This window comes from Lactuca sativa, chromosome 5 (assembly GCF_002870075.4).
Source record: "Lactuca sativa cultivar Salinas chromosome 5, Lsat_Salinas_v11, whole genome shotgun sequence".
In the NCBI taxonomy this organism is placed as follows: domain Eukaryota; kingdom Viridiplantae; phylum Streptophyta; class Magnoliopsida; order Asterales; family Asteraceae; genus Lactuca; species Lactuca sativa.
The window spans coordinates 220,800,127-220,815,846 of NC_056627.2; the positions used below are offsets into that span (position 1 = coordinate 220,800,127).

Here is a 15,720-nt window from a genome sequence, read left to right on the forward strand (position 1 = left end):
TTTGTACTCCTATTTTGATTAAACTCGAACAAACGTTTCTGTCTACATTGATTAAGAGTTAGCACACTTAGTAAATTTGAAATATATATAACGGAGCTAGATTGATTCTGTTTGATTTCATTCAAGAAAATTTGTGATTTGATTAAAAAAACACTCTTTCGGGATAATGTTTTTGATTTTATCGAGTAGTAATCCTTAATTAATTTGTTTTCAGATTCTTTTTTCATCTTATTTTGGCATAATAAAATACTTGTTGTCACACATGAGACATCAAATTATAGATAAATTTATTGATACCTTTCTATATCATCGATAGTAAAAAATCATGAAAAAAATCCTATTAAACCGAGCAAACAACATCACTAGTTTTGATTGCACCATATTACTACTGAATATGATTTCTTGGGAAAACGCAGAATTACACAATGTCAGATTACCTATGTGAAGAGTTGATTGTTAACATATTGAAAAGACTACCACCCAAATCCCTCCTCCGGTTTAGATCACTTTGCAAAAAATTGTATTCTTATATTTGTAGCCCCGATTTCATCCACATACACACTTTTCAATCCCAGCAAAAACTCTTATTCAGACACGGAAGTAGTTACAAAAATGAAGAACCAGACTTTTATACATTTCATGGAGAAGATGAATTGCCATTGTGCTTAGAACGTGGATACATTGGTATGACTGCAGTTGAGTTTCCTTTTAGGAGAGATTTCTGTATTATTGGTTCATGTAATGGAATTCTATGTGTGTTCGATTATTTAGAAGCAAAGTGTATTAGTCTATGGAACCCTTCAATTAGGCGCAAATTAACCTTACCTGATTGTCCTCATAGATCCTTTTCTCGGGTACACACTGGATTTGGTTTCGACCCAATTACCAATGATTACAAGATTGTGAGTATACACAACCGAAGTTCATTTGTTTATGCCATGAAGACAGGTACTTGGTGTGCAGTTGCTTCCCCTACTCCTTTGTTTCACGAGGTGTTATCGAATGCGTGTTTTGTGAATGGAGCATTGCATTGGGTTGTAGAGGTAGAACCTTATTTTAGTCAATCAAATGGCATAGTCGATATTTGCTACATATTGACATTCGATTTGAGCACTCATGTTTTTGGTACGATTGCATTGCTAGACACCAGTTGGGAAACACGAGAACTAACAACCATCCAAGGTTCTCTAGCTGTGATTTCTTATTGTATGGATTATCGTGAGGATGATGATGAAAGTTGGATTTGGATGAGGAGAGTTGATTCGTGGTCTTTGGTCTTTAAATTGAAAACAAATCAAGTTCAAGGAAGAATATATAGAGTTTTGCAACTGACCAACAATGGTGACTTGTTGTTCAACATTTTTTTTGAGGGGTTCCATGTTTGTAAGCCCAATATAGAGACTCGATCAAGATTAGTGGATTTCAGTGCTGTTTCTTGCATAGATGACATTGTTGTGTGTGTTGAGAGTCTACAATTGTTAGACATGGGGACTGCTTGTGAGGTAAAAGAGAAGCAAAATTTGGTATTAGATGGACTTGAATTCTTTTAATCTTTGTTTGGACATGAGATGTTGAGCGATGCAGGTAACCAAAAGGCTTCTTATCTGACGATATCACTTGTTCAACTCCAGACTGGGACATAAGGTGGAATTAAGAGTAGATTAGATTAGCCATTCAAAAAAAGGTTAGCCTTATGCATAATCTTAATGATTCATGCGACTGGTTTCATTTGTTTCTCGTGTTCCCTACCTAGCAAAATCTTGGTCTTCTAAATTTTGTATGATTGATTTGTTTTCAATCATGTGATATTTGTTCATTTTAATCGTTTTTATAGTATTTTTTTTTTTTGGAAAAATAAATCCATTTTGGTTTTATATTTTAACAAAATAGATTAATTAGTAAAAAAGCACAAGGATTTATAATTTAACGACAATTAAATGGATAAAATAAGATATTATTAAAAAATAGAAAAATGAAAACAAAATGAATAGTTTGACGACATTATATAAAAACTTTCTTATTTGAAATAGCATAAGTCCTTTTGTTAAATGTTTAAGGGCTTATTCCTTATTTAAAAAAGCATAAGAGAAGGTTTTAGCCTTGGGTCATTATGCCCGATGACTCGACGATCAGCAACGACCAATAATAGTAACCTTTTTGAGGAAAAATAACAAAATGCTTCGTTGTTGAAATCAAAAAACAATAGTATCGGACAAAAGATCAACTCCACGCAAAATGGAGAAATATGAACAAAGTTGTTATGGAATTTAACACTTTGTTTAATAACTTGAAGTGAGATTGGCGTAGTGGTGATAATGATGCAACCATTTTGGGCAAGCCACTTAAAATTTACCGTCGTGAACATGCAAAATGTTTCAATTTTCCGTGAGTTGCAACATTTTCAAAGAATGCAAAAAGTGACATGAAGTCCAGAGATCATAATGCTTTACGTGTGATTCCAAATGAACCAGAGCATTTGATACCTCTCACACATCGTCAGATGGTCATATCAGCCTATCAGGTTTGAACTCAACATCGGTGAGGACTCGGTTGAGATTACACCACCTCCCCATCCAATGGGATGAGACAACGCAAAAAAGAAACTGTAAAAGTTTCCGGTCAATTAACGATGTTTAAGATTTGATGGCGGAGATTGCATGGATTACATATATATGGTTTTGATAGCATCCTATTAGAACTGAATTTCATCTCCTTGGAAAAATGCAGGATTACATAATGTCAGATTATCTATGAGAAGAGTTGATAATTGAAATCTTCACAAGACTGCTACCCAAATCCCTCCTCTGGTATAGATCACTCTCCAAATCATGGTATTCTAGTATTTCTAGCCCCACTTTCATCCGCATTCATACTTCTTGATCCACACAAAAACTCCTCTTCCAACATCAACTTTATTACGAATTATATGGCCTTGAATACTTGCATACATTATTGTCTGATGACTTTTATACATTACATTCAGAAGACCAGTTGACATTGTGTCCCACAGAAGGATACAATGGTATAACAGCAGTCCAGTTTCCATGTAGTAGAGCTTTCATAATTGTTGGTTCATGTGATGGAATATTTTGTTTGAGTGAGCATCAAAAGGGAATTAGTCTATGGAACCCTTTAATAAGGAGCAAACAAAGCCTGCCTGATTGTCCGCGGAGACCTAGAGGCCCTTTGGAAGGGTTTGGGATTGCGCTTGGGTTTGGTTTCGACCCAATCAGTGATGATTACAAGATTGTCCAGATATCATACGCCAAAGAAAGTTCATATTTTTATGCATTAAAGATGGACACTTGGTGTGCGATTGCCTCCCCTACCCCTTTGATTTCTAAAGTGTTATCAGGGAAATCATGTTTTGTTAATGGAAGATACGCGGGTCAAGAATCATACCATGATTTTCCGAGAGGGTGGGCGATCAACATGACGCCTAGGGTTAGACTGGGGTTATGATCCACACGATGGATCAGGAGTTCGAAGCCCCAAATGGGTAAGAACAGGCTGTATAGGAGAGAGGGAGCACCGTGAGGGGTGGCCCCGGGTGATGCTCAATAGTTTAGAGTGGTCCGGATAGACTGAAGGCCGGTGGGGCATACCAGTCAGGCCGAAGGCTCGTAGAACGGTCCAGACAGGCTGAAGGCCCAGAAAGGCGGTCCAGACATGCTGAAGGTTCTGAGAGTGGTCTAGATAGACTGAAGGCTTGGTGAGGCGGTCCAATCATGTTGCATACTCTGTATGTGGTTGTAGATCTATGTGCGAGTATTGAATAGACTGATATGCTATAGTAGTCAGTAGGGATGTTCCAAGTTTTGAGCGTGTTGCTGGAGTAGACCGAAGACTCCAGTGCAATTCTGGTCTGATCGGAAGTGGTTATTAGAAATCAGATGGAGTACAGAGGATCTTGGTAATCTCATCGAACATTAATGCTTCAGTTCGGGACTCGGAGTAGATCCGAATGGATATTCTTCGGCTTAGGAAGGCTGGGGATTAGATTGTCCTATCTTTCTGGTTCCGTAGACCTGGGGGCTTGAACAGATAAGAGACTGGTAGTCTTAGCGGTGGGTGAAAGAATATTAACACCCAGGATAACGAAAGGTTGCATCGAATCAGAGGAGTTGAGTGGGATGCAAGGATAGGTCCTTGGATTTTAAGTATGAGTGTGGGCCCAAATTGCAGGGGAAAAGTATAATGTCGTTATCGGAAATCGAGGGTTGCTTGGATAAAGCTTCCCTGTTCGACAGGTTTTGAGAACCTTGTTAGATCTTGCTCCTATTTATATATCGCAACACTTCTGGTTGGGAAGGGTAAGGCGGACCTGCTCAATGCAGTAGGCCAAGATACCCGGTGTGGGCCAACTGTAAGTCGCAGCGAGCCAACTGTAAGTCGTAGGCACGAAGGTTCAAGGGAAAGTAGAATTCGAACAGAGGGTTAGTGGGCCAGGAAGGTCCAATTGGACTGAAGGCCTAGTAGACGGCCCAGTTAGGTCAAACGCCCGATGAGCAGCCCGAGGAGGCTGTAGGCTCTAAGAGGCATCCTAGTCATGCCGAAGGCTCGGTGTATGTTAGTTGGTGATCTATGGAGGCATTGAATTGTCGCAGAAGGTAATCTGCGGTTTTGTTTTGATGGGAACCTCGAATTATCAAAAGTTGGGATAAATGGTATGGAAGTGACATCGGTTCAGTAGATGAGGTCTATCAGGGAGTCAGACTGGGTTCGGGAATTCCAAATTTATGGGTTCCAGAAAGAGGGGTGAAGGTTCTGCGAAACAAGGAGGTACCTTGGGTAAAGGTACAGTGGGGGCACCATAGAGGATCTGAGTGGACACGGGAGCCGGAGGCAGAGATGTGGGAGCACTATCTGATGATGTTCACCATAGCAGACTTCAAGGAGGAAGTCTAGTTCAAGTGGGGGAGAATTGTAACGCCCCGATTTCCCGAGTATCAATTTATGGTTATAAATTTCCATGAGTTCAGGGCTACTCGACGAGTTGGTTGCCTGACTCACCGAGTAGCAGCGAGCGATACCAAGAAGGGACTCGACAAGTAGGTGCTAGAGGATGAAACCCTAATTTCCAGGGTTTTACACCCTATTTAAAGGATCATAAGCCTCCTTTAGCCCTTTTACAACCCCTTGAGAGCCCAGAAGACCCCTCTTCCGTGTGAGAGCTTTTGTGCGTGTGTTTTGAGCTTTGGAGAGTGCATTTTGTGGAGAATGTTTGAAGGTCAAGTAGCTTGCAACAAGGGACTCGTGGGGGATCTTTAAAATCTACCTCAGTTAGCTTCCTTGGAGGTATCAATTCGTGATCTTGGCCTCTTTTATTTCTAGATCTCATATGGGTGAAGTTTAGGGTTATTTTGGCTTGGTTATGAAGTTATGGTTGTGTATGAGCTAGATCTGAGGTTGCAACTTCAAATTTGGACCCTTCTTGGGTTCTAGGTTCATAAAGTTTCGAGCTTGGTCATGTATGAAGCTTTCCTTTTTAGTTAGACTCCATTTCAAGTTGGATTTGGCATAATGAGTCATTAGAGCCATACATGCACGTAAAGTTTGCAACTTTACATGATAAACATGCATTAGGAAGATGGATCTACAATTTGGAGCCTTAGCATGGCTTAAAAAGCCTCTGTATAGATGAAGGACTGAAGGGACTCAGCGAGTTCAATGGAGATTGTCGTAGACCAGGTGAGTCAGATGATTTACTCGGCGAGTCCGTTGAAGATTGATGTGAGCTTGACGAGTCAGATGAGTGACTCAGCGAGTGGTCGAGTTATGCAAGGAACTCGACATGTGGCTGAGGGTACTCGACGAGTTGAGGTCAACATGGATTGTTAACCTTGACCATTGACTGTGACTTTGAACAGGGTTGACTGAGTTTGACTTCTGAGGGGCATTTTGGTAAATTGGATATTTATGGCAATGGATCATTGATGGTTATAAGTGTTAGAGTTTGGGGCATTGCTTCAGGAGCGTGATTTCATGGTTCAGTTCGTCAGTTGCGAGGTGAGTTATCCTCACTTTATCAATAGGGTCTAAGGCACCAAGGCCGACCCTTTATGGATTGTGTTCAAATTATTGCATGTCATGTTTACTGATTTACATCCTGTTAGTTAGGATGGTGATATGCTATGCTATGCTTAGTGACCTGGTTAGGTCGGTATGCTTGTTTATAGGATGATGATATGTTAGCGACCGGTTAGGTCGGTATCCTGGTTAGGATGTTGCTATGTTAGTGGCCGGTTATATCGATTTGGTTATTTATGGACTATTATGTGATTATCTGTTTATGTGCACATGTTGTTGGTATAGAGGTTGGGTTGAGGTGGGTCCTGCTTTGTGTTGTAGGCCAACATACTCAGGGTGGACCGGATAGACTGTAGACCAGGGAGGGAACATAGTCAGGTTGAAGGCCCGGCGAGCGGTCCGGATATGCTGAAGGCCCCGAGAGGGCGGTCTAGACGTGTCAAGGCTCGGAGAGTGGGTCTGATAGACTGAAGGCCCAATGCAGGCGGTCCAGTCATACTGTAGACTCAGAGAGTGGACCAGGTGGACTAAAGGCTCGGTGCGGGCGGACCAGTCACATTGTAGACTTGAGATACATGGTTGTTCTGTATTTGTTATATGATATGTTATGGTTATATGAGGTTGGTACTTTGGGGGTAACTCACTAAGCCTTCGAGCTTACATTTATCGATTATCGTTATAGGTACAGCGGATGACTGCGGGAAGGCGAAGGCGTGACCGTACATTTCCTCATATTTTGATTTGTATTTCTGGGATACTCTGATATGAAACTATTTTGAAAACAGATTTGTAATGACTAATGGTTTTTGAATGTTTTAAAAAGTTTAAATTGGCTTTATTTTTATGGATGTTACAAAAGATTTATTACAATAATGGTTATTGAATCTGGTTTTACAAATATGATAAAAGATAATATTGACTTATATTTTTGTGCCAAATTTTATAAGTTATTATTTAATGCAGTATCATTAATTTCTTGGAAAAAAATACTTACGGTACGTTTTTAATTGATTTAATAGACAAGTAAAATGAGAATTTTGAAACTTTTTATTTTAAAATCGAAGTGTATTTCCAGGGCCGGTCCAGACGGTGGGCAACCCGAGCGACCGCCCAGGGCCCACGACTCCTGAGGGCCCAAAATTTATGGGCTATATAGTGTATATATATATATATATATATATATATATATATATATATATATATATATATATATATATATATAAAATTATTAGCAATATGATTTTTAGGACCTAAAGTTGGTTCAAACTCAAACTAGCTCAAAAGATAAACAATTCAGTCTGCTTCTTATTGTTAATTGAATGTGTTTATAGTCAATAATAAATTATATTTGTTTGAATATTTTTTATATTTATCTATAAAGGGCCCTTTTTTTTCTTTTCGCCCCGGACCCTATATACATTTGGTCCGGCCCTGTGTATTTCCATCCATCTTATTTGTTAAATTCTTTGATCCCTAATTAAAATGTTAAGGTGTAACTTTGCGACCAAAATTGTTAGTTTTTATCAAACATATACATTAATTCGTACCATTTTATTTTCATTTTTTATACAATAGTACATAAAACTTGACCATATTTGTTAATTATCTATAATAACTTCATAAAAAGATTAAAAAAACACTTTGATGTTAAAAAACTGTTTATTTAGATTTTAGTTTATTTTAGATGCCCGCAGGTGTTAAAAAAACAAACAGTCTTCTTCTTTCAGATTACAGACGTACGATCCACCTCTTTTACTGCAGCGGTCTACAGATGTGGTCCGCAAACTGCATATATTTTGTCCCAGAAAAACAAACAAACCTAACTATTTGAACCATACCCATAATTCAAATAGCATATCCATGTCAAGATTACCCAAGGTTGTAAAAAACGCTCGACATAAGCTAGTCGGTGGACTGGGGTCAAGGGATTAACCGACTAGGCGGAGATTAATCGGGGTCCATTAATTGCTAATTTGTTGAATTTTAAAAAATTAAATATGACTAATATCATATCAAAGTATGTAAATACCACTGATATGATAACAAAATAGGTGAATATGATTAATACAACACTAATCGTGCCTCAGTAGTTTCCAATGAGATAAAAATTCTTCAAAATGTTACAAGTTCATCATTTTATAATGTTTCATTCAGTATGTATGCTAGGATTAATCGTTAGACGTCCTCTAATCGATCGAGTAGCGCCTATGAATTAATCGGGACCTAGTCGGAATTTTTACAACAGTGAGATTACCTAACACTAGGTTGTTATGTGTATATAAATTGAGGCTTATCTATAAGCAAGTTTTTTTTCTAGACTTTTAGATTATTCACATGATATCAGAGCCTTATCCTTAGTCCTACTTTGAATCTCACCGAAACTCTATGTAATGTGTCCGACCTTCTGAAAACCTTCAGATCTTGTTGCAGTTGTTTCTCGTCCGAGTTAGCCCCGTGTCATGTCGAAGCTCATGATGGAAAAGACTCAAGAGATATGAAACTTTTGATGTAACGCACCCATCATCTTTCGGGAGAATAATTCACCTTGATTTCAAGGATAAAAACGAAATTATGAAAAAAAATATATCAATTGGGCTTATTTTAATTATTATTATGTTTGTATTTCATTTTAATATGTATGCAATATTTAGTTTACTTTTGAATTAATGAAAAATTTTGTTCAAAAATCTATCGAAAAATCATTATATTTAGGCTTCATAACCAATTTAGTCATTGTCTTTTTCTTAGTCAATGAAGTCCTACAAATTTTTAGGCTATGTTTGGAATGCCACAACTAGCTGATAAGCTAGCTTCTTTTTTTTTTTTTTTTTTTAGCTTTTTTATGTTATCGTATTCGGTAAGCCAAAAAGTAGCTTATAAGCTAGTTTTTTTGAAAAGCTACTTAGACTAGCTTTTTAGGAGCTTTTTTTGAAATTTTCTAAATATACCCCTTAATTAATTATAGAAACACATATTCTTTCATGTCCTTTATGTAATTTTATATATTTCAGCTAGTTTTACCAAATGTTATTTTTTATTAGCTAGTTTTTCAGCTATGGGCTAACTTTTTATTTAACAGCTAGCTTTTCAGCTATCAGCTAGTTTTTCAGGTAACAACCAGCTTTTGAGCTAGTGTGCCAAACATAGCCTTAGTCGATGAAGTCCTAAAAATCGGAAAATGTATTCAGTTTGACATTTTTACCAGTCAAACTGAATACGTTTTCAAAAATTACACTTTTGGCCTAGATTTTAAATTTTATTAAAATTTCTTCCAAAATTTACACTTTTGGCCTGGATTTCAAAATTTATTACAAATTTGGTATAACGTTTACACTTTTGGCCAAGATTTCAAAATTTTGTTACAAATTCATCTTAAATTTAGTTTTTTACCTCTTTGTTTTTCAAAAATTTGTTTTGGATGTTTGTTGGCTTTATAAAGTCATATTTATACAAAAACCATATTTTCACATAAAAGCCTTCTTTTTTCTATATAAAGACTTTTTAAAAAAACATTTTTGTATATGAAATAACTATTTATAAAATTAGGTATTTATTAAGTGCATATATATATATATATATATATATATATATATATATATATATATATATATATATCCATATTTTTATAAAAACCATGTATACAAACATGTAGTTTATAAAAAAAAAATATGCAAACACCCATTTTATAATAATTGCATTTTTATACAAACCTGTTTTTATAAAAAAATGTATAAAACGCTTGTTTATGTGCATATAAATGAATAAATATATAAAAATACTTTTACTATGAAATATGTGTTTCTATATATTTTTTTAAAAAGCGTGTTTGTATACATTTTTATAAAAATAGGTGTTTGTATACATTGTTTTTATAAAAACATGTTTGTATATATTTTTATAAAACACGTGTTTGTATACTTCTTTTTTTTTTTTTTTTTTTTTTTTTTTTTTTTTTGTAAAAAACATGTTTGCATAAAAATATATTTATTTTAAAATAGGTGTTTATAAAAAATATCGAAATTAATGTATAAAACTCCTATTTGTATGCATGTAAATACATAAATATATATATAAATACATTTACTATGAAATATGTATTTCTATATTTTTTTATAAAAGCATGTTTGTATACATTTGTATAAAAATACATCTTTGTATACACATTTTTTTTTATAAAAACGGTTTTGTATATATGTGTATTTATTATAAAATGTGTTTGGCACACAATAGTTTTTAAAAAAAAAGTTTTTATATAGAAAAAAGAAAGTTTTATGTGAAAATATGTTTTTTTTTGTATAAATATGATTTTATAAAGCAAAAAAAAAACATATTCGAAAGAAAATTTTGAATAAAAAGATGTAAAAATAAATACATTTTTTGGACCAAAAGTGTAACAAAATTTTGAAATATAGGACAAAAGTGTAACCTTTGGACCAAATTTGTTATAAATTTTGAATATTCGTCAAAAGTGTAAAGTTTGGACAAATTTGTAATAAAAATTAAAATCTAAGTCAAAAGTTTAATTTTTGAAAGTTGAATGACTTATTTACCGGGTAAAGGGGTCAAAATGTCTATATTTTCTGGTTTTTTGAACTTAGTTTATTAAAAAAAAGATAAATACTAAATCGGTTATAAGGTCTAAATATGTAAACTTCTTAGTTGATTTACCTTTACTATATTTATTGTATTATTAAAATAAAATTATAATCTTTATATATTTACTTAAAATATAGAAACTAAAGGAATAAAAGGTGATCATTTCCAAGGTTTAAGAATTAGGAGAGTGAATGAGAGATGTGGGAATATGACTTGCGCTAAGCTAGAGCAAAAATGAAATGAGCAAGTAAAACATTGATCTTTAAAGGAATAAAATCTTTGGGGGTGTTTGGGATATCTTTTATACCTTAAAAGGACTTTCTCAAAAAGTAAGCTTTTAAAATGTGTTTGGTATGTAAAAATAAAAAATCTCAAAAAGATAAGAATGCGTGTTTTTTATCTAGCCTTTATTTCCTTCTTGGCCAAAAGTTAAAATGAAAAGCACTTTCCAATTTGTCAAATAACTTTTAAGATTTTTTGATTTTTTGAAAAAGATAAAGTTAAAAAGTTGTTTAAAAAGATATCCCAAAACAAGTACATTAAAATCCTATCACAAAAAGAATTTCATTATTCACAAAAAGAAAACATGGGAAACGTTGGCCCAAATGAAACCTAATTAAGCCCCAGAAAGACTCGGTCGATCGTCGATGTTTTAGTGCTATCACAACAAGATTTCCGCAGCATCCTCATCATCAGTTTACTCTTCCTCTCCTTCCTTTCTCTGGTGTGTGATTTTAATCGTCGATTCCCCTTCAAGTTTTTATTTTCTTGCCTTTTTAATTGATGTGATGATGGCTAAGATTCATATAATATACCTAGTTACCTTTTTGAAAGTATATTAGATATTTTAGTTGATAACAACGATCATTTTTTTTTTCTATTGAATATTTGTATGCAGAGATAAGCAACTCACTAAATATATAAGAGCCCGATATATACCTGTTTCATTCACAACCAATTACTTTTTCCATTTTATGGATGATGTAAATGATATTACGATGAGAACATAAGTTAGTTTGATTTTATTTAAGAAAATTTACGATTTGACTGAAACATGATCCTGTTGAAAAATCTTTAAATAGAAACACAGATGGTTTTGAGTGCATGCTATCAGTACTGAAGTTTCATCTCCTTGGAAAAATGCAGGATTACACAATGTCAGATTATCTATGCCAAGAGTTGATAATTGCAATCTTCACAAGACTACCACCCAAATCCCTCCTCCGGTTTAGATCACTCTCCAAATCATGGTATTCTTATATCTCTAGTCCCTCTTTCATCCGCATGCACGGTTCTCGATCCACACAAAAGCTCCTCTTCAGACATCATCTTCGTTATGGCTTTGAATACTTCCGTACGTTATTGTCAGATGACTTTTATACATTACATTCAGAAGACCAGTTGCCAATGTGTCCCACAGAAGGATACAATGGTATAACAGCAGTCCAGTTTCCATGTAGCAGAGATTTCATAATTGTTGGTTCATGTGATGGAATATTCTGTTTGAGTGAACATCAGAAGGGAATTAGTCTATGGAACCCTTCAATAAGGCGCAAACAGAGCCTGCCTAATTGTCCGTGGAGACCTAGAGACCCTTTGGAAGGGTTTGGGCTTGCGCTTGGGTTTGGTTTCGACCCAATCAGTGATGATTACAAGATTGTCCAGATATCATACCCCAGAGAAAGTTCATATTTTTATTCACTAAAGACAGGCACTTGGTGTGCGATTGCCTCCCCTACACCTTTTTTTTCTGAAGTAAGGAGAGGCATTTGGGGGTCATGTTTTGTGAATGGAGCTTTGCATTGGGTGGTAGATCGTTATCATACAGAATCACATCACAGTGAGATTCCTTGTATAATGACATTTGATTTGAGCACTCATGTTTTTGGCATGATTCCATTGCCTGAACCCTTTCAGAGATTGACAAGACTAACAACCTTCCAAGGTTTTCTAGCAATGATTTCTACGTATGATAATAACAGTTACTATAGAGATTGTTGGATTTGGGTGAGGAGAGATGATTCTTGGTCTGTCGTTTATAAATCGAAAGAAAATCAGTTTAAAGGAGGATCAATTATGGGAGTTTTGCAACCGACCATCAATAGAGATTTTTTGCTTTCCGCTATGAATGATCAGGGGATGGAAGTTTATCTTATTAAGATGGGGACACAATCAAGACTAGTGGAATTCCATGCCGCTTCTTTCATATCCGAGATTGTTCAGTGTGTCGAAAGCCTTCATTTGTTAGAAAACGCCTGCGAAGCAAATCAACTATTGGTTTCTTGAGGAAAAAAGACAACTAAAATTTGGTATTTGGATGATTTATTATATTATTTTTCTAATTCCTTTGACACTCTTATTCAACATGAGATGATGTCACTCAATGAACCATCAATGGTAAGCTTAAACTTCGTGATAAGAAAGCATAGCTACGTATTGGCTAATTCTTGCAATTTGTTTGTTAGATGCAAAACTGTAGCTCAACATTAAAATGCAGTAGAAACATTTTCAGCATTTCAACATTTTGGTTTCGTCCGATTAATCATTGGACTTGTTTCATTTGTTGTGGTAAATCAACACATATACACAAGGTACATGTACATTTACTTTAATCCGCCGGGTGCATTGGTTTTTAATACCCAGGGCGAGATAATAATTGTATGCACTTATATAAGTACCGTACAATAGACAAAAAGGTACTTAAAATTTTTATAAAAAAACAAAATGCAGTAATTTTATAATCAAACAAGTAATATAAACAAAAAACCTATAAAAATCACCTAAAACGATGTCTTTATGCATTTTTTTAAGCAAAAACATCTCTTATTTTCAAATATAAATATTTTGTAAAAAATCACTTTCGATATTAAAAATTACCAATCTACTCAAATTTTCTTGAGTCATGGTACTTTGGAGATACAATTTAAAAAGCTTCAGTTTTGAAAATTTATTTCCGACGAATCTTATATGCAACCAACATGTTAGGGAGCACATACATTCTTCTTGCGTACTCCATTATTTGAATAGATGTCCAAAAACTTTCACCTTTGTTTTTTTCATTTTCAACAAAATTTGTAACTCGATAAATAAAATTTTTCCATCCTTTTACCTTTGTATGCTTTCACAATGTTGCATTTGTTATAATCTACCTTTCAATTGAACAAGAGTCGGATCATATGAATTACAAAACATTTTGATTTCTAACAATAAATCTATTCATTCTCCCTCATAAATGATTTGACTTTTTGGTTTTCATTTTCTGGTTTTAGCAACCAATAATTGTTTTTGGGGAAACATATTTAAAACACAAATGAAGTTAAAAAGATGGGCAAAGAAATAAATAACAGACTATGGTTTTGTTTCCACTTTCTACACGAAAAGTGATCCGGAAAATAAATCATAACATCATACATATGAATCCATTTTTTACATTATTGTCAATAAGAAACAATGGAAAAATCATAAAGCTTGGCTGCCTCCAAATATTCAGAATAAATAAAAAAACTATGACTCCTAAATAACAGAAATATAACATAATATTTTAGAATATATCTCTAGAAAAGTTTTACCTGAAGTAAACCTCAAAAATCAGTCATAAACCAACAAATTTCATACTCAAACAGAAAAGAAATTGGACCTCTGGACTTGATCGAACTGCAACGTATCCTTTCTCTTGTAATCAAACTTAAATAGGTACAAACCCAACTCCTACAACATACCATAAAAGTGAGAAATCAGACCTCTGATATGATAGTAGGTACATAGAGAAATTAAAATCACATTAATAAAAATCAAACTCACCCGATAGCCAAAAATCAGTTGAAAAAAAAATCGTGATATCTAAGATAATCGAACTCAAACAGGTAAAAATCAAACTCCCAAAACAAACCATAACCACAGTACACAAAAACCAGATTAATTGATGAAGATTGATTACAACGAGTTTAGAATGAAATTAGAAAAAGATTAAGAAAAATCAAAGTCAAGGAACCAGTTCAAGAGAAACCAAATCGAAAAATCCAACAAGACCTTTCTAACTTTCTACTTTCGTTGTCGGTTTCCCTAAGAGGTTTGCTTCATGGTAACTTGCAAATATGAAATCGCAATATGAAATAGAACTCCAACTTGCAAATCTTAGATCATAATACTCTAAGATTATTGAGAATCTTAGATGATCAATTAAGTGCAACAGTAGGCTTAAAGAGAATTAGTATTAGAAGTATGAATATAAATCGGATGTAGAAGGATGGTCGAGATTCAGCCTATAAACACCCCTTCAACCTTCATTCCTCTTCACATCACTTCAGAACCTTTCGTTTGAAGTATTCAACCTTTCCTCCGGTTTTTCTTTAGATTCTATGGTATTTTGGTTGTTGGGAGTATTTTAGAGCTCGACGAATAAGCTCTCAAGTTAGAGTTTTGTCAATGCGATTTCCAAACTTTTATCAGTAACTCCAGTTATAATATTGATGGATCTACTTACGGGAGAGGTGTCTAGAATGACCATGTTGGATTTCAGAAATATCTAGCTTTCAATACCATATTGTCATATTAATTAATAAGTTATAATATTATAGGTTAGTACTAGTTAGGCACGTTACCCTCCAGTTGAACCAACAATGGAATTGCCTAGATAACTGTCAATGTTCGGACTAATATCCAGCTGAGTTACCTCACTATACCATGTGGTACAATATATAATTTTGTGTGTTAGGATAGAGAGCTAGTGTGGTATCAGTAACAGAGCTTGAAGTTATTATGGGGGGGGGGGGATAGAATACGTATAAAAATTGAAGAACAGGGGGGCCAAAGTCAAATTTTATAGTTTTGGGCATAATATGTAACCTTTTTAATACTTATGGACTATATATAAAAAAAATTATGGGGGGCCATAGCCCCCTGGCCCTATGTATGCTTTGTCCATGTGTGGTATAATATATATATTTATGTGTGTTAGGATAGAGAGCAAGCAGAGTAAGTAATAATAATATAATCTCTCTGGGCTTAAGTAGAGTGGAAAGTATAAATGTGCCTGCACTAGCAAAATGTGACATCCCCAAAATCACGGCAAGAAAAGACCGATTTTGTTTATGC

The 15,720-nt window shown here is 34.6% G+C and overlaps 2 protein-coding genes across 2 annotated transcripts; both read left to right on the forward strand.

Annotated features, from left to right (window-relative positions):
- Window positions 1-425: 425 nt before the first annotated feature.
- Window positions 426-1,550, forward strand: LOC111920793 (putative F-box protein At3g16210). The gene has a single exon (XM_023916357.3). It carries the CDS (start codon window positions 426-428, stop codon window positions 1,548-1,550), a length of 1,125 nt encoding a protein of 374 aa, XP_023772125.3.
- Window positions 1,551-11,119: 9,569 nt separating this feature from the next.
- LOC111920903 (putative F-box protein At3g16210) lies at window positions 11,120-13,033 on the forward strand. Its single transcript, XM_023916475.3, has one exon. The coding sequence runs from the start codon at window positions 11,731-11,733 to the stop codon at window positions 12,910-12,912; it is 1,182 nt and encodes a 393-aa protein (XP_023772243.2). The 5' UTR covers window positions 11,120-11,730; the 3' UTR covers window positions 12,913-13,033.
- The last annotated feature ends 2,687 nt before the right edge of the window (window positions 13,034-15,720 follow it).